The 19,756-nt window shown below is 39.9% G+C and overlaps 1 protein-coding gene across 2 annotated transcripts; it reads left to right on the top strand.

Moving 5' to 3' along the window:
- Positions 1–229: 229 nt before the first annotated feature.
- On the top strand, positions 230–19,639 carry LOC135673857 (protein VAC14 homolog). 2 transcript variants are annotated; one of them, XM_065183241.1, is made up of 20 exons: positions 231–658; positions 751–864; positions 984–1,049; positions 3,167–3,256; positions 3,358–3,477; positions 3,565–3,593; positions 3,697–3,839; positions 3,922–4,016; positions 4,185–4,271; positions 4,474–4,581; positions 4,677–4,768; positions 4,970–5,051; positions 5,323–5,388; positions 7,753–7,868; positions 8,057–8,177; positions 8,283–8,444; positions 8,534–8,662; positions 10,046–10,114; positions 18,761–19,036; positions 19,193–19,639. In XM_065183241.1, the coding sequence occupies exons 1-20, from the start codon at positions 569–571 to the stop codon at positions 19,283–19,285; spliced, it is 2,148 nt and encodes a 715-aa protein (XP_065039313.1). In that variant the 5' UTR covers positions 231–568; the 3' UTR covers positions 19,286–19,639. The 2 variants fall into 2 exon arrangements, with proteins under 2 accessions (XP_065039319.1, XP_065039313.1); XM_065183247.1 differs by lacking the exon at positions 5,323–5,388 and having other exon boundaries at positions 230–658.
- Positions 19,640–19,756: the final 117 nt, after the last annotated feature.

The following is a 19,756-nucleotide window of genomic DNA, read 5'->3' on the forward strand; positions in this document are numbered from 1 at the left end:
GAATGCCTTTAGCTCTCAAATCTCAAACGATTTGAGGTGTCTGACGGGGCTCATTATTCGTGACTTAAGTTGTGAGTTTGTCTGGTAGGCTGTGTGTGTCTCTGGATGCCTACAACGTCATCGGTTCGTTTGCCAAGTCGTTCCTGAAGCGGCTGCTCCCCACGGGGAAGGGCGTCAGTGTAACGGTGCCATGTGGCAGGGATGATTAAGCAAAAAGGCCAGGAGCCGAAGCGGTGAAAGCGAGGCGTAGAAAACGGGAAAGGAAACAAAAGAAAAAGAAGAAAGCAAAGGGCGTGGAAATAGTGAGAGCTCACGGAAAAAGGAAAGATTTCTCGAGCTCGCTCTCTTTCTCTCTCTCTCTGCCGGATCTTCTCGTCTCCTCCTTACGGAAGCCTTGCTATAGTTGGGGTAGTTTTCCCGATTTGCCCGTGTAGGGTTCCGATCGGGTCCGACGCGATTCTACCCTCCGCGATGTTCTGATTCGTGGAGGAGAAGGTCCGGAGACGGCCACCCGCCTCGATCCTTGATCGGTACCCTCGAAATCCCTACCCTGGTGCGCCCGGGCGACATGACCGACGCCTTGTCCTTGATCCCGGCGTCCGTTCTCCGGAACCTTGCTGATAAGCTATACGAGAAGCGGAAGAATGCGGCCCTCGAGGTATTGTGGCCGATGCCCTTTTGTTTATCTTGTGATGGCTGGTTGGTCGTTTGCTATGCGAATGGTTGAATTCGGATGTTGTGAGAGCGCAGATTGAAGGGATAGTCAAGCAACTCGCGGTGGCCAGGGAGCATGAGAAGATATCGGCCTTGATTAACCTGTTGACCACAGAATTCGCTTACTCGCCTCAGGCAAACCATAGGAAGGTTCGATTTAGAAGTCTGAAACCCTGTGGTCGTTCATTCTGAGCAGTGTTGTTTTGGAGTTGGGTAGCTCACTTTTTGATCTTCGTTGCCAACAATGTCGCTGGCTGTTTCACTTTCAGGGTGGCTTAATAGGGTTTGCAGCAGCTACTGTTGGATTGTCGGCGGAAGCTGCTCAGCATCTTAAGGTTAGCAATATGCAAAATACGGAACATCTTTGCCCTTTTCCTCGATTACAAGTATGGTGTTGTATCTTTCAACATTCATTTTAGTTTTTAATTGGCCACCAATAACAAATTTGTCATTTATGCACCACGAGTTGCATGATGATATACATTCGCGCTGAGCTATGTTTGAATCTGGTTAATTCACATGGGAAAAGGTTAATTACAAGGAAGATATAAAAGTTTCCTCTACTTTCCCAAATAGTATACTGTGCTTCACTGAGAAAGTTGTACGTGCCATGCAAATGAAGGAACAACTCCACTTAAAGATTAAATGGACTAAGCCAAATTTGGTATTCATTCTAAAGAATTGTCTTCTTAATTCTTACTCGACATATCACGATGTAATATATTCCATCGGAAGATAGGAAATTAATCTTTAGCATATCTGGGGTTGAAATCATCTTGAAGATGCATCACATTTCTTAACATACTATGAAAATATGTCTAGCATTAATTTGAATCGAACTAATGAATACGTGAATCAAGAAGCTTTATTGAAATAAATGATGAACATCTTATAATAACCAAGTATAGACAATCTACATAATGTGCTGTACCCCGTTATTTTGTCTTAGTGTTGTTTCAGAGGATAAGCTGGTGAGTAAAAGATAGGCAAAAAGTGAAATTGCTGCAAAAGAAGGTGCCTAGTGCACGAGGCTCCCCCCAATACTTATATGTTGTGTGAGGCTTTCTTTGACTCGAAGTCTCACCCTTTTGTGAAAATGGTCTAGATATATTCATAAATTGAAGGTTAGATTATAAAATGATAGATTCAGAGCTATCTAGGTGAATCAACAATGTTAATGTTCTTTTTTTTCTATTAGAGAATGAACTAGTTACACTTGGTGCAACCTAGAAATGAGGACTTCTGGTGGCTAAGTGACACGACACAAAGTAGTTGTTGAACACCTGTGCCTTTCATGTGCCACAGATCTTTGTGGTCTTGGGTCTTGATGAATGCAGTTGCCTAGTGCCAAAACAAAGCATGTTTGCCACATGCAGAATTACTGAAGATGGATCATTGTGCTAACAATCCATGCATTATTTTAGATACATCCAAAAAATTTTGTAATGCATGAAACTGTAAGGTTGTTCAAATGAAGGTGGAAGTGCCACAAAGGGCAGCTAAAAAGAAGATGATCGAGGAAGAAGTGGATGGAGTTGGTATGAATGGACATGATGGCCCTTGGTTCTAGAAGGTTGACTTGCAACATACTAAATGATTATGCAGCCTTTCTGCTAGTGCAAGGCATTCATAACCAAACAAATGAAAGTAATTATGCAGTTTATACAAGAAGGTTGTTACTATCAAAAAGCTAAACTTATGTTCAAAAGACATTTTTAATATCTCTATCCTCATAATCTATGTAGGGCTGTCTTCTTTCAGCTCATTCAGATCCTGAGACAAATATCACTCTTATAAGCATGTTTTCCTCTGTTCTTTGAAGTTCTCTCAAGTTTCAACAATAATTTTGGAGAGTTTCTTTCTTGTTATACGAGCTTCAATTGCAATGGTAACTTGCTTGGTTTTTATACAACATCTTAGCTCTGTAGTCCTTCCACAATTCACATTTGGCTAGACTTGTTTAGCTGGGAAATAAATACCAACTCTGGAAATTTGACATCAGGTCGAGAGTGGAGTCTTCTTGATTTCAAAGTTGTGCTTTATTGCGGACACAAAAGTGACTGGAAAGTCTTGGATGATGCTGATTATGTAGTCTTCATGATCATAGGACTTTTGGTAATTATAAATGATAGTTTTCCAGGTATAACATGAATGGGTATCTGTTCATGGAGTCTTCTTGATTTTGAAGTTGTGCTTTATTGCGGACACCACAGTGACTGGCTTGGATGATGCTGATAATGTAATCTTCATTATCATAGGACTTTTGTTAGTTATAAGTGATAGTTTTCCTGCTATGATGTGAATAAGTTTCTGTTCATATATTTTCTGATTCTCAATGATCTTGTTCTAATGCTTGAGCAGGAAAGTTGAATTGCTTTTTTAGTTTACTATTTCTAAGGTATATTATGAATTTTAGCTAAAATATTTTTTCCTTGGATCATCCAATTCTCAGCAAATTGTACCACCAGTACTCAATTCTTTTGCTGACCAAGACAGCAGAGTTCGCTATTATGCTTGTGAAGCATTGTATAATATTGCAAAGGTAAGTATGGACCTATTGCCTTTGCCAAATCAGTCTGGATATGTTTTGAAATTGTCTTGTACATTAATGTATTAGCTATGTTCTGTCTGTGTATTTTTTAGGTTGTAAGAGGAGATTTTATAATCTTCTTTAACAAGATATTTGACGCACTATGTAAGCTTTCAGCAGACTCAGATCCTAATGTTCAGAGTGCAGCTCATCTTTTAGACCGGCTCATAAAAGTAAATTTAACTTTGTTGTTTCTAACTTGTAAACAATATTTCTGAAGATTTGTTGCTATCTAAAGTTGGGTTTAATATGTTCGCCAGGATATTGTGACAGACAGTGACCAATTCAGGTGCACCAGCTTGGCTTACGTTGTTTATTTTCTTCATTTCTGTATGTACTTCACTTGAAATGTCTTTGCATGACTATTATTTATTTTCTAAATCTCTTTGAAGCATAGAAGAATTTATACCACTTCTAAGGGAGCGCATGAATGTGCTTAACCCTTATGTACGACAATTTCTAGTTGGCTGGATCACTGTGTTGGATAGTGTTCCAGAGATTGATATGCTTGGCTTCCTTCCTGATTTTCTTGATGGTAATATATCTGAAAAAAAGAAAACTCTACTTTTTTTGTTTGCGCTGCTGTGGTGTCATAGGTGAGCAATTAATTTTTGCAGGTTTGTTTAACATGTTAAGTGACTCCAGTCATGAAATACGACAGCAAGCAGATTCTGCGCTTTCTGAGTTTCTTCAAGAAATAAAGAATTCTCCAGTAAGGCTTCTTTCAATGGATTATCTTTCAGCATTCCTGTGTGTGTCTGTCTGTATCTGTGAATCTTCCTTAGTCTCAAATCTGGTAGCTGTCATCTCTAGAGACCATAGTGCATAATATGGTTGTCGCTGTCCTATTTTTCTTAATTCCTGTTTTTCCATCTTGAAGAATGTAGATTATGGTCGTATGGCAGAAATTTTGGTCCAAAGGGCAGGTTCTCCAGATGAATTCACTCGGTTGACATCAATCACATGGGTAAAAGTTAATTTCTTTCTTTTTACGGTCTGGATACGGAGTTCTGATAAAATGTTTCTTCATAGTTTCTTGATCAATAATTCTCTTCTCTAAAATTTTGAAGTTAGGCATCCTCAACCTATGGAAAAGTCATCTCATCTTTATCTTTGTAATTAAATTATTATTTGTTAGAGCATATAATTAAACTGCATCGATAATGCAGATTAATGAGTTTGTAAGACTTGGTGGAGAACAACTTGTTCCTTACTATGCGGATATTTTGGGAGCTATATTACCTTGCATATCTGACAAGGAGGAGAAGATAAGAGTAGTAAGTCTAATGCTCATTTGCTGTCGTTGTTCGTAATCACCTTTGCAATAAAAATACCATTCTCCTTCTGTCCTTCATATGCTTTTCATGTACAGGTTGCTCGTGAAACCAATGAAGAGCTTCGTGCCATTCGAGCTGATCCAGCTGATGGATTTAATATCCATGCCATCCTTTCTATTGCAAGGAGGTGCAGTTTTTAGTCGCCTGCAATTAGTTTGGCTTTAAGGTTACTTGTGCAATTTATATACATGTTAATGCACCTCATGTGTCTCTAAATGGGTGACAAGAGAAATTTGTATGGAAGGGTTGTTTTTTGTACAACAAACCTTTATATAGGTCTTCTATATACTTATGGAACTAAATGGTATTTTTTTTATAATCATCTCAGAGACTTAACCAGTGAATGGGAGACTACTCGAATTGAAGCGCTGCATTGGATAGCAACGCTTTTGGCTCAGCATCGAACTGAGGTAATTGGTTAGTGATATCATTCATCTGCACATGTAGTAATTTTCAATCAAAATAGTACCTTTGTTTACTTTGTTGAAGTTAGCATGAAGAGTTGCATTTGTTGACTAATTATTAGCATATTCAGTTATCTCAATACATTGTTTGTTTTTGTATCCATTAGTTATATGAGGAATCAGGTTGGTTAAGCCACTGTTTTTTGTTGCTTGTGTCCTCCAACTTATACAAAGCTTTTCTAGTACAGGAATAAGTTTATAATTTTTTTTTGAACAGGTCATTTCATATTTGAATCATACATATGACTCCTTGTTGAGTGCACTTTCAGATTCTTCGGATGAGGTACTTCTTCGAAGATTCTTCTTGATTAATCGTCTAAATGATAAACCTTTTATCTGATTTGTGTGTGTTCCAGACTTGATTTAATGGCTGTATTTGACAATGTAGAATGCCATTGGCCAGATAAATGACATTCATTATCATGCCAAAATTAAATTGTCTTTCATTGACAAGAAAGAAAAAAGGGCCAATCACACATGGCACCATACTCCCTGTGAACTTACACATTGCTGGGGCTGAAGACTAGGCAAAGGGGGAATAATAATGAATTTTTTATGTATGCCACTTGTAAGCATGCATCATGCATTCACATGTTGTCATCTCCTGGAGGCTTCTTTCAATGATTCAATCGATCAAAATTCATTGGTTATAAAAATGTTCATGTGGTGTCTTGGTTGCATTTTCTTCATATATTGGCATGTTGCTGCTTTTGTCATGTAGTTGAGTCAACCAAAAGTGGACAAGACAAGCTCCATCTGACTCTTCGTATAAGATGGTATGGAATTGACACCCAAGCAGTTAGACTTCTGCAGTAGCATGCATGGATAATATCTTCCTTTTTGTAGTTCATCCTTCAATATATTTTGTTTTCTCCTATCCGAGTGTTTAATAATTGTATGTACTTGATAGCAAGGTTTATAATTTCGTACCGAACCGTAGTATCGAGCTCAGATCGGTACAGTACGAGTATACCGAGCGTTATATTCTGGTGTACCACTCGATATATATATATATATATATATATATATATATTATATATATATATATATAAGTTAAAAAAAAAGACGACGTCGTCTCGTTTTTTTGTCCGCGTGGGGAGAAGAAACGTCGCCTCGACGACGCTCGGTTTCTTCTCCCTGTGATGTCGTTGAGGTTTCTTCTCCCTGCGTGAATGAGGAGAAGTCGTCGACGACGTCGAGGCCTCGTCACCTCAGACGAGGAGGCGACATCTCATCTGCGGTGTTTGGCGAGGGAGGGCAGCGACGGATTGGGTTCGTCGAGGGAGAGCAACGCCGGATCTCCAAGTTCTCCCTTTGCTTTCTTTTCCCTTGGCTAATACCATTCGGTAGTGGGCGGTGACGGTCGAAATCGACCGTCATTGACCGATTTAGGGTGTTAATGGGGCGGAAACAGCCCCAATCGATAGTGCCGCCTGGTAGCGGGCAGTCCACGTACGGGCTGCTGGCGGACCGATATGTACCGCCCGGTATGAGCGATATTATTCAAAATTAAAATCCTTGCTTGATAGTATAAACTATAAAATTCATATTAACCTAATATGCTCTTTTTGCAGAGCAGTCTTTGTTTCCATGTTTGGATCTGAATCTTAATATCAAATATTTATTTTTTTGGTGCAAGATTAACACTAATTAAATATCACTGTTTTACCTGTCAAACATCATTCGGTAGGATAAGGATATCAGGGGTAAACATGGTTAAGAACAAATAAAGAATTTACACTATATTCATCCATCTTGTAGTGCCATTATTTGTGCTATATCAGATTGTAAGGAAAAGGAGTTTGGGAAGATAAATTATCTGCTGTCATCTTGTATTTTCTTGCATTGCTTTCTTGGGAGAATTTTATATTGCCTACTTTGTTTTCCTATGCGTGTTTGAAACTCAAAAGTGCAAAGAAGGCACAAATGTAGGCAAAGTGCTCCAAATCTTAGGTTATATGGTTGATCAGCTATATATATTTGTAGCGAAACCTTAAGAGATTCTTACTGTTCCAGAACTAACCCATTTAGTGCTGACAAATTTTGTCAGTTAAAAAAGGACCTGAACAAATTTTGTTTGTTACTATTCTTAAATTTTCTGTACTTGCCAGCAAATGCTGGCAAGCATATATGGTAGAAATTTCTTAACTTATGTTTGGTATGTACGTATTGCTTATTAAAGATGTCAAACATCTTAGAAGCATCTTCACTATCTTCATCACATCTATAAATTATTTTATTAAGTTTGCCAATAGTGCCGAAACAACTGTCTTCTCTTAAGGCTTTTAGTGTCTGTTAAAATTTTCCTCATGTAGCTTATATGTCATATGCTCAATCTACTTATAGGCCTTTTCTGTTTCATAGTATTATCATTTATTGTCATCAATGTTTATGGTCTGTATTATGCGACCAACTTGAGATGTAGGCTTCCCTCTCATCATATGGGTATACTGTTCTAATATATCTGCTATTGTGGAGTTGCATTTATATGGTCAATATATGCTCACTGTTGGGCTGGTGTTATGACGTGTACCATCTAAATTCATCTTATATATTTTATTCAAAATAATACAATTTCCTGTGGTCAATCAACGTTGCATTGCTGCTATTCTGCTGCTGTATTTATGAGGGTTTTTCTTGTTGGCAGGTTGTCCTCTTGGTGCTTGATGTGCATGCTTGCATAGCAAAAGATGCTGAATACTTTTGCCGCCTTGTTGAGCTAGTAGTCTATAATTTTAAAATTGACCGTGCACTTCTCGAAAGGCCAGTTGATTCTTATCCTTTTCACTACAATCTTTATGTATGAACAATGAAGTAAACTGAGACTGTTAATTCTTCTTATAATCCAACATAGTATAAATCTCTAGTTCATTGTTGGTCTGCACACACCTAAAATGTGTATTTGTAACTTGTACAGTTGGCAAAATTGAATAATTACAATCTTTTTTCAGGCGTGGGGCTATGATTGTACGCCGACTTTGTGTCCTTTTGGATGCAGAACGTGTTTACCGAGAATTTTCCTTAATTTTAGAGGGTGAATCAGACTTGGATTTTTCATCGGTTATGGTTCAGGTATCTTTTTTATTTCAATTGCTGATCACAATAATGGACATTATTAACATTGCACAGAGCCAAAAAGAGGGGGAAAATTTTTCTAACATAACTTTCTTTGTGTAGGCATTGAATTTGATTTTACTTGCATCATCAGAATTGGCTGGGTTGCGAATTCTCCTAAAGCATTCATTGGTGACATCTTTGGGCATGGACTTATTTGTATCATTGTATTCTTCTTGGTGCCATTCACCGATGGCAACAATCAGTTTGTGTTTACTAGCGCAGGTGCCATATATATTATATAATTGCTACCTGGATATTTTGCCTGTATCTATCACTTCAATTGCTCTGACTATTATCACCTTTCATTGAAGGCATACAATCATGCCAGTTCTGTAATCCAGTCACTAGGGGAAGAAGACATCGATGGAAAGTTCTTGGTGCAGCTGGACAAATTAGTCCGACTTCTTGAGACTCCAATTTTTGCTTACTTGAGATTGCAGGTACAGTTCCTATACAACTCATTTATTTCTTTATTTTCCTTGCTTTTGGTAGTGATCCATCTCGCTGTCATGAATTGTTGAATACGAAGTCCTGTTTGGCAGTAGTATGATTGAATATGTGCCTACATAGTGCACATAGCATCCTGCTCATCTTGTAGTAGTCCATCTTTTGTTATTCAATCAATTCCTGTGAACTCAATGTACCTCAGCCAAGTATGTATTATTTTGAGATGCCTTTGGTTCTCCATGGATACCAGCATCCGTTATGTGTAGCATCTGTTAGTGAAGAGTTGAATAATATATTGTTGTATGAAAACATTGGTTCCCATTCTTTTATATCGAGCTGTTTGGTTGTTAGTTCTTAACAAAAAACAAAAAGTTATGTAGGCTTTTAGTAGATATAGTAGTGTTTACTGAAAATATCATGCTTACATGTTATGTGCTGCATATCCAACTATGCTTGTATTAAAAGATTTGAGCATAACTGTGCTATTCATTCAGCATAAAGTAATTGAAATGAGTAATCCTATTGCTGTGTAATCATTTAATTACATAACAAGCTGCTCTAGATTCACGCAAGTTCTCACAGCTATGACTCTTGATTTTGTAGAAGGATCTACCTATTACAAGTTGGTCTCCACCTTTAGTTAGTTCACTTAAACCAGCTGAAAGTGTGAGCCAAGTTTAATCCGTTTGAGGTTGGATCGAACCAACTTGGTTAAGTGGATCAGGTTCACAAATTGGAAGTCTATGACCAGCCCAATCCTGATGCATTTTTGCATTTAGCGTTGAGTCTAGGATCAAGTTCGTTAGTTTGACAATCTGGATGGTTGTCGACTGTGTTCAGCCAGCTGGTGCTAGCGATCATTCATGAGTGTTGGCCATGTCAGCAGTGGTGGTCATTGTGCAGTATCATTCAATTGTTGGCCAAGTCCAGCCATGTTTGGCTCACTGGCCTGAGTGGTGCATAAATGGCATTGGTTGGTTAACTTCCTCTGTTGGTAAGAAGACTAGTTTTGTCAGAAAGCAATTGAAAGAAGTACTTGAGGGAAGACCAAGTCACGAAGCCCTTACAACTGAAGCTATTCCTGGTTTTAACAGATTACCTAGAATATGAAGATTTTGTCCAGAGCTATCTTCTGTGATGTTTATTATAGTTGATCAGCCCTGATATGACATCCCTTGTGCTTTGACTTATTGACTTCTTTTGTTGGCTTTCTGTTGCATGTTTTTCTGGCATCGAGTTTTGTTGAGGTGCACCTTTTTCTGTCTTTTGCTAGATGAACGAGTTCTCATTTTCATCTTTAATAAGCAATATTTGCTTCAAATACCTGTACATGGTCTTCTTTCTGATGTTTCAACTAATATACCGTAATTGTACAGCTTCTTGAGCCTGGAAAACATACATGGCTATTGAAGACTCTGTATGGTCTTTTATTGCTTCTGCCACAGGTATGTTTCTCTGTTGGTGCATGTATATTGTTCATTTTTTAGGAAGCTCAAAATTTGTCTCCATTAGGCTTGAATATTTGAAAAACAGATTTTTACTACCTGATTGAGCACATACTTGACAGAAACCAAGTGGTTGACATGATTCATGTCGGTAGTTAAACCAAGATGCCAATCTAAATTGTTGGATGGAGTCTCCATAAACAATAAGATATTCAACTAAGGATGTACTAAGTTATATGTTTGTGCAGCTATTGCATTACTTGTGTCTGCATATTTATGATATTATTTTAATTAAAATAGTTTTCTTCAACAGATCTGTGCATGTCTCAGTGAAGAAATGTCATTCATAAGGCAAGCTACAACTTGTAGCCTCAGAAATTGGTCTAGTTACTGTTCGAGAAAACCAGCTTTGAGACAAATTTTTGTGTCTGTAGGCTATGATGAATATACTACCAAACAATTATGGTGGAGGCGAGGGGCTGATAACCAACCAAAAACCTTTTCTAGTTGCAGTTGCTGCATGAACTGTCGCTACACCAAAGCAGAACTTGCTGAGTCATGGAACTCACAAGCGATAACCCCTTACATTTTGATGGTTTCACAAGTAACACACTATCCAGAGCCAAAAAAGAAAGAAAAACTATAAAAGGGAGGGAGAGAATAAAAAGTAAAGAAAACAGAGGAAATATGAAGGGTTGTTAAACTTTCTATTCTTGAACCTGGATGCTAGCTTTTTGTCAATTCAACCTTCCCATCCCCATCCTTCCGCTTTACTCTCCCTGTTTATTAGCTAACTGATATGACTCACTAATTTGTAGTTGTATGGTTTTTTCTGTTTTGTAGATGCCTTTCAGCTTTGCTGTTTCAGATGTCATAGTATTAGTGTAGTCAAAAGCGCTAGGCACCCAAAATATCCGAGGAGCTAGGTGCTCGCTCGAGCGAAGCGAGACGCTCCCGAATATTATAATTAAAAAAATATATTTCATGATTAATAAAAATAAATAGCTGCTGTTAATTATTATAAACAGGGCTGCTCAAGCCCCACTAGAGAGCTCCCAGGTCAACTTAACCTAGATGGCAGCTTCTGTTCACCACAGTAAGCAGCTGCTGTTCTCACAAACTTAGACCAAAATAATCAACTCTGATTTATCTAAAAATTGAAACATAACCATAAAAATTGACAAACAGCAAAGAAGGCACTGATGAATGGGGAAGAAAGCAGCAGTGAATGGGGAAGATGGAGTGGAAGAAGGCAGTGGTGAACGGGGAGGAGGGAAGAGCGATCAGGGGAGGGGGTGCTACGACGAGGCCCGTGGGGGTGGACGGGTCAAAGGTAGGAGGGAGGGGAAGAAGCTGCCACTGTTGCCATCGGAGGAAGACGCCGTGTTAGAACCCTTGCAGATTCTAAACTTGGGGTTGATCTCTTTAGGGGATCGGCCTCCTTGGAACTCTATAGGGGTTCCTCCCTCCAAGTTGCTGCTCAAAGGCTGCAGAAAAGATTCATCTATTGCATATCAAAAGAGAAGGAATACATGGCTATTTATAGGGCTTCTAAACCCTAACTCCTAATAGGACTCTTACTTAAGACTCTTACTTCTAATCAACTCCTAATAGGACTTCTAATCAAGACTCCTATTCCCTTACAACTCCTAATTCTTCTCTAAGAAAACACCTCCTACATGAATGCCCCTCTCAATTAGGACTCTCCTAGCTAGAGTCCTAACATAATGTCCCTCTCAATTAGGACTCTCCTAGCTAGAGTCCTAACAGTTTTACATGAATGTCCCTCTCAATTAGGACTCTTCAAGCTAGAGTCCTAACAGACCCGCCCTCTTCAAATCAGCCTTGTCCTCGAGGCTGATGATTCATGAATTCTGGGAATTTGATCTTCAAGTCGTCATAGTTCTCCCAAGTGGCATCTTCTATTGGTAGGTTCGCCCATTGTATTGGAACTTAATTAGTGGGTCGTCGTCGTCGAGTCACGATCCGTCGATCAATAATGGCACTTGGCTGGGTCTGGAGTTCTCTTTGGGTAGTCATATTTGGTGGGTGGCTTTGGGCTGTCTTCAAGCACTTGTTTAAAACTTCCGGTTGGCTGTTGGTTTGTGGGTGATATGTCATACTCCTTTTCAATTTAGTACCCTGCATATAGAATAACTTTGTCCAAAATCTGCTATTGAAGATACAAGTAGAATTTGTCACAAGCACAATGCGTCCCTTATAGTGTAATTCTTTTGAGTCACAATTGTAATGAGCCATGGGGCTTGGTGCTTCCTCCAATTTTTTTATAATCTTACTAGTATCTGAATCTTCCTGTCATTCCATCTTAATATCCTCAAGGAAGTCACTGGTCGGAAGTGAAACGGTCGAAACTTCAACTTGCTCGGGTAGCTGCGAAAGCGCATCTGCAAGAACGTTCTCTTTCCCCTTTTTGTAAGTTATTTCAAAATCAAATCCAAGAAGTTTTGTTACCCATTTTTGCTGCTCGGGGGAAGATATCTTCTGCTCCAAGAGATATTTTAGGCTTTTATGGTCGGTCTTGATTTGAAAGTATCGCCTGATCAAGTACAATCTCCACCTCGTTGCTGCGCGCACAATGGCGAGCATCTCCTTATCATATGTTGACATATTTTGATCGGAGGGAGATAATGCCTTGCTAGTGTATGCGAGTGGTCGACTATCTTGCATGAGAATGGCTCCAATTCTGACTCCAGATGTGTCGGCCTCAATAATGAAGGGTCGGTTGAAATCTGGTAGTGTTAGCGCCGGCGTCGTCGTCATGGCTGCCTTAAGTTTGTCGAAGGCAGCGGAGGCTCTGTCCAACCATTGGAAGACATCTTTTTCCAGTAAGGAAGTAAGTGGCGCACTGATCTTTCTATAGTTTTTCACGAACTTGCGGTAGTAGCCTGTTAAACCCAGAAAGCCATGTAGCAATTTTATGTTTCTCGAGGTCGGCCAGTTTTGCATTACTTTAATTTTGAAGGGGTCCACCATCACACCTTCCTCTGATATGATATGCCCAAGATATCCCACCTTTTGTTGAAGAAAGTAAAAATTCGTAGTGGTCGTTGTGTGTTCGAAAGGCAGTTTTCGGTATGACTCCTTCGTACACTCGTATTTGATAATACCCGGATCGAAGGTCCAGCTTTGTGAAGATTTGTGCTCCCTTTCATCTAGCAATTCATTTGCTATTGGAATAAGGTATTTGTTCTTGATGGTTATGCCATTGAGAGCTCGGTAATGAACGCATATTCGCCATGTTCCGTCCTTCTTGTGTACAAGTAGCATCGGTGAAAAGTAGAGGTTGCAACTTGGCCGAATAACTCCTGTTTCAAGCATCTCTTTTAAAATCCTTTCTAATTCATCATTCTGGAGATGTGGATACCGATATGGCTGAGTATTTGCTGGATATTTGATTGGAAAAATCATTATACAATGATCATGCCGACGAGTAAGAGGTAGGTTGTGCGGCTCGTCAAATATATCTGAAAATTCTGCAAGCAAAGGAAATAGGTTTGGATCTTCAAATTCTATTGGCTCTCCTTTAATTTGCTGCTCAAGTTGTACCAAAAAGCCCCTGCATGCTTTATGCAAAACCTTCTCCATTTGTTGTGTGCAAATCATCGTTACGTCGCCCTCACGTTTCCCATGCAGTATCACCTGTTTCTCCTTACTGTAAAATTTTATAAATAGTTGCATAAAATTCCAAGAAATATCGCCTAATGTCATCAACCATTTAATTCTGAGTATGGCCTCATGATCATCAAGAGGGAGGAGGAAGAAATCTGCAATTATCTCTTGGTCCTGCAGCAACAGTTTCACTTGCGGGCACCTATGATCACACTTCAAAATCCGTCTGTTGGCGACCTTAACGACAAACCTGCTGCAATTCTCAATAGGTAAGTTCATATGGACAGCAACCTTACTGTTTAGGAAGTTATTAGTGCTGCCTGTCTCGATGAGAACAGTGATCGGTTGTTGTTTTAGAAGACCTCCAACTTTTATCGTTTGCGGGTTTGAGTAGCCAGCTAGTGTTTGTACCATAACTTCGGTCGGTTGTGGCTCTTCTTCTGCATCTTTTTCTTCATGTTCAAGGCTCTCTTCTGAATGTTCAATGACCTCTTCTTCTATCGGTTCAATCATAAGAAGTCCTCCTTTACTACAGCGATGCTCACGGCTCCACGGCTCGTCACAATGCCAACATAACCCCTTCGCATATCGCTCCCGAAGCTCTTCCCCTGTTAACCTTTTTGGTGCAGGGACTTGGTCGACAGTAGGGGGGGCTGAGGGCTTCAATATTACTGGTTGAGGAGCGACCCTAGTCCTCCGAGCTTCATGGTTCAATTGCACCTCTTGATGTCGTGCGAAAGAGATGGCTGCCATAAGCGTGTACGGTTGTCGCGCTTTAACTTCTCCTCGGATCTCCGGCTTCAAGCCCTCAATGAAGGTCCTCAATAGCTGTTTTTGAGACCAATCACGAGTTTGATTAGATAACCTTTCAAACCTGGTTTGGTACTCCTGAATGGTGGAGGTTTGTTGGATCTTTGCTAGTTGTTCGTCAATATTCTCGTAATCGGTTGGTCTGAAGCGAATCAGCAGTCCTTCTTTGAATTGACGCCATGAAAGGACTCCATAAGTATGTTCAAACCAGTCAAACCACTGTATAGCATCCCCTTCAAGATGTATAGCTGCAATTTTCACCATAGATACATCCGCGGTTTTGTGGTACCGAAAATATCGCTCCGCGCGCGAGATCCAACCAATCGGGTCTCCTTCTTCCTATCTAGGGAAGTCCACTCTCATGCATGGATAGTTGGGGTTGGTCATAGAGCCTACCCTCCCTTGGAAGTCATCTCTTTGGGCTTGGTGTGATTGGGCAAAGCTCTCTCCTTGATATGATTTCTTCGGGCTTAGTGGTCGGCCCAATCTGAGTTCGGTAAAGAGCGTCCGAATCTTATCCTCCATTCGCGCCTCCATGGCTTCGAATTTAGCATTGATTGCCTCCTTAGATGCCATAGTATATGACCCCAAATCAATGATGTTAAGATCTCTCTTTTGCTATTGGGTTAAAGGCATGTATAGGTTGAGAGAAGTGATGGTCGAAAGTGTTGGTGGATTGATGGATGTAGGCTGCGGTTTAGGCTTGTTTTGTGGCTGTTTTGGGTGCAGTTTGAGGGTGTGGTTTGGTAGAGTTTTAGGGCTGTGGATGAAAGTTTTGGATCTGTGGTAGATGGTAGCAAAGGTTTGACAGAAATCCGTGGAAGTTGCAGCAAGTATGTGCTGTCTTGTAAGAGTAGAATTGTCGTCGAAGAAACAACGGTTTCTCGACGTAATTTCCACCAAAAACTTGAGAGAATTGAGGAGGGAATTGATAGCAAAATCACAGTTTATATGACAGCAAGGATATCTAATTTAATCAAGAAAATTTCGGCAGTATAACAGCAAGGAAATTGGTGCAAGTTGCAATTGCAGAATTGTCGTCGAAAAATTTCAGCGGGATACGATAAAAATTTGCAGCAACATAAAATCGTTTTTAGAGATGAATTTCTTAATAGATCAATCTTAGATGGAAGCCAAGATGATCTATGAAGTGTATAAGAAATTTCATTCAAAAAAGATTGCAAATAGATGGGTTAAGGCAACGATATGCAGCTGAAATTTTCTACAGCATAGATTTTCAAGTGCAGCAGATTGGACATAAAAGATCAGTAGTTTATATTGAGAATTTTTCGATGAAACCAAAGGGAAATCTACTGTTAGGAAGTGTCAAAGATGTCATAAAAATTTCGTAGAAATTTGGATAGAAAAAGCACAGTAGCAAGATCAAACAGATGGTGCTATACGGCTTGAATTCTGCAATTCAAGTGCAGCAGACTGTTCATAAAAGATCAGTAGTTTAGATTGAGAATTTTTTGATGAAACCAAAGGGAAATCCACTGTTAAGAAGTGTCAAAGATGTCATAAAAATTTCGTAGAAATTTGGATAGAAAAAGCACAGTAGCAAGATCAAACAGATGGTGCTATGCGGCTGGAATTCTGCAATGTATCTTTCGTCGTAGAGATGAAAACTTTGTAACGAAAAGTTTATGCAGCAATATAGGAACAATTTTTTTTTTTGGATTTTCAGATAAGGATAACTAATTTGCAGCAGCAGTAAGGTAGGAAACCATAACCTGTTGCAATTCACGGGGAGATCAAAGGATGATCCGCGGTGGTGGAGATGATGGCGGAATTCGGTGACGATCTTTTAAGCAATTGTGGGAATTGCTTTGGATGGTTGTGGAGGGTTGATGGATGGCTGTGGAAGGGCAGCGAGAGGCCAAGAACGCTGCTCTGATACCAGGTGTTAGAACCCTTGCAGATTCTAAACTTGGGGTTGATCTCTTTAGGGGATCGGCCTCCTTGGAACTCTATAGGGGTTCCTCCCTCCAAGTTGCTGCTCAAAGGCTGCAGAAAAGATTCATCTATTGCTTATCAAAAGAGAAGGAATACATGACTATTTATAGGGCTTCTAAACCCTAACTCCTAATAGGACTCCTACTTAAGACTCTTACTTCTAACCAACTCCTAATAGGACTCCTAGTCAAGACTCCTATTCCCTTACAACTCCTAATTCTTCTCTAAGAAAACACCTCCTACATGAATGCCCCTCTCAATTAGGACTCTCCTAGCTAGAGTCCTAACATAATGTCCCTCTCAATTAGGACTCTCCTAGCTAGAGTCCTAACAGTTTTACATGAATGTCCCTCTCAATTAGGACTCTCCAAGCTAGAGTCCTAACACGCCGCCGCTGTTGCTACTGGAGGAAGACATCGTCGCTGTTGCTGCCGCTGGAGGAAGACGTCGCCGTTGCTGTTGGAGAAAGACGCCGTCACCGCTGCTGCTGCCATTGTTTGCCGATGGGAGGAACTCTGCCACCGTGCAAAAACATAGTGGGAAAGAGGGATTTCTGTGTTACGGCATGACTTGCGCATGGGGAAGTGGGATTTTTGTGTTAGATAACCTGTTCAATCGAACCAGATAATACCATTTTGGTTTGGTTCAGGCTTGACCTCGCCTAAGTTTAATCAGGCGGGCGCACTTGGGCCAAGGCGAGTGCCTGGGCCATGCCTGAGTGAAGTCACCTGACCAACCCAATAGGCGGGCGCTCTCGCCTCGCCTGGGCACCTAGGCGAGCACCTGGTGACTTCATTGCATGGTATCTACATGTTTAAATAACCTAGGCACCCACTGTATTAAGATGTTGCATAGGTGTTGTGGCTCGTCTTCTGAAACATTTGGCTTAATGGTTGGGCTCCAAGGTGGGGTTGCAAAGGTGTTAGTGAGCTTGGAAGTTTGGACATTACTTGAAAGGTTACAGGTTAGAAGATGACTAAGCTTTGCCAAAATGAGGTTGAGGTTGTAGCTATCCTTGTGGATAACTCTGTTGAAGGACATCATTCATTTGGAGAGGTAGAACAAGAATGCTCCAAAATTAGGAAGGTAGAAACTTGAGGCAGAAAGGAGGCTTGGCCTTGGGTTATTTTGGAAATATTCAATGGGATTGTTGATACTCTTTCATAATTTTACTTCAAATATATATATTTCTGAGACATGGTGTTTTGCACAATGAAAGTGGCATGTGAGTTACATGTATATATTTGGAGTTATGGTTGCTGATAAACACGGGAGGTCAATAATGCAGATGGTGCATTCTAGTTTATTTTGTCTGTTCTCCTATGCTGTCAAAATATTGAGCAAGAAGGTACTTGTTTATAAAGTAAAACGATGGTATAAATTGTAGGAGCAGGAAGCTGGCCTGACTCTTGTGGTTTTGGTTTGTTTTAGTGTGTTGACAAATGGTATGATGGTACGTGCTGTGGTACCTTGAAAGGTACAGAGGTGAGGAAGAGGAGTACCCAGGCCAGCAGGAATGGGTGGGTGTCACAGGAGGAAAAGAGGGAGGCCTGAACTGGACATGGAAAAAGTTGGTCCATGTGCTGGTTTGCTGTCGACTGGCAAATACTGCTCAATAAGAGCCAATCCGGATGGTACTTAGAACCATGAGTAAAAGACTAGCAAATGTTCGTAAATATAATGCACATGGACTCATAACTGCGGTTAACTGCATATGGTATTCTATGGCAAATGAAGTTTCTTAAAGAAAATCCAAGAGCCCTTTGAAGTTTGTTTGGACCCTAGTCTGGTGTGGAGTAGGCTAAGTGCGAGTTTAATCCTCATGTCTACTTCTATCTTCCAAGTGTATGAACTTAAATTATCAACCATCTATTATACATTAGCATAATCCCTCACCATCACTTTTCCATGTACATTTTTATCAAACCATGCATCAAGGAATGAAATATTCAGGAATTCCACTGCACTGAAGTCCACCTTCTTGATATTGCCACAAATTACACAGAACTAAATGGGCTGCCAGTAAATTATGTTAAGCTGGGGGTAGCTCTGCAACTAAGAAAGCATACATTCAACTGAATTGTTGGGAATAAACCAAATTTAAATTATCAAACTAGGAATCTGTTGTTTTCGAAAGTGTTTCTGGCCTATTAGCTTAAAGCTCAGCATAAGTGTATATCCTGTGGTTGCTGTTTCTCTTGGTTCATTGTACACTTGTTAACTACTTATTCTCTTATTATATGCATGCAGCAAAGTGCAGCATTCAAGATATTACGGACTCGTTTAAAAACTGTACCATCTTACGCAGTCAGTATTGAACAACTAAAGCATTCGTCATCAGGAAACCCATATTCCCAGATTTTACAAATAATGGAGGACAATAAAACTCAAGATGCTGCAAATGTTTGTAATGCAATCAACTTTCCTGCAAGGCTGCAACAGTTTGAGCAAATGCAGCGCAGGCATCGGGTGCATTCTAAATCTCATCTGATGTCCCTCAACACTACATCCTCAGCTGTTTCACAGGTTTGTGGTGTTTTCCAACTTGTTTTTCCGCATCAAAGTGTATCATCAACTTGTCATGTTTTCATGATTTTGTTCTTCCAAGTTTCTCAAGTTCCCTCTTAGAAAACTGGTTAACTAAATTTTAGAATGCATTTTACTTTGGATTCTGATATGTAGGAAATACAAATACTCGAAGAATCACACCATTCTTCCCCTCTTCCTGAGATTTCTAGATTATCATCGAACATGCCAGAGCAATCAAAACCTTGAATGCCTGTTATTCTTGCATCTGCTTCAGGCCTCGGCAGTGATCTCAGCTTCTTAATTGCCTGCACCACGGCAATAAGATTTATTTCTGTGACCAGATCGCCCGGTATAAAGTTGTATATCTTCTCAATTTGTATTAGAGCTTGTCCTGTTGGTGGTGGCTAGGATTGGGATGAACGGTACACAGTCTGACATCTTGTCAGCCATTCTTTTCTGCTTAGGCATGATCTGCTCATGTGGTTTTGTAACTTTTTTCCTAATTAGAATACCATATGAGCCCTAGGTCTTCTGGTGAGATCCAGTTCTTTGAACTGTTTAGCTGAGGCCACAATCCCAAATGCAATTAGAAATTGTACATTATAGTCTTTGTGCCTCGTGGAATATAGTCTATTGTCATCATCATCGTTATCATTATTCTTATTATCATTATATTCTATTTCCACTTATTTGGGAGTCTTTTTTTTCTTTGGTTCT

Source organism: Musa acuminata, chromosome BXJ1-1 (assembly GCF_036884655.1).
Source record: "Musa acuminata AAA Group cultivar baxijiao chromosome BXJ1-1, Cavendish_Baxijiao_AAA, whole genome shotgun sequence".
Classification (NCBI taxonomy): Eukaryota; Viridiplantae; Streptophyta; class Magnoliopsida; order Zingiberales; family Musaceae; genus Musa; species Musa acuminata.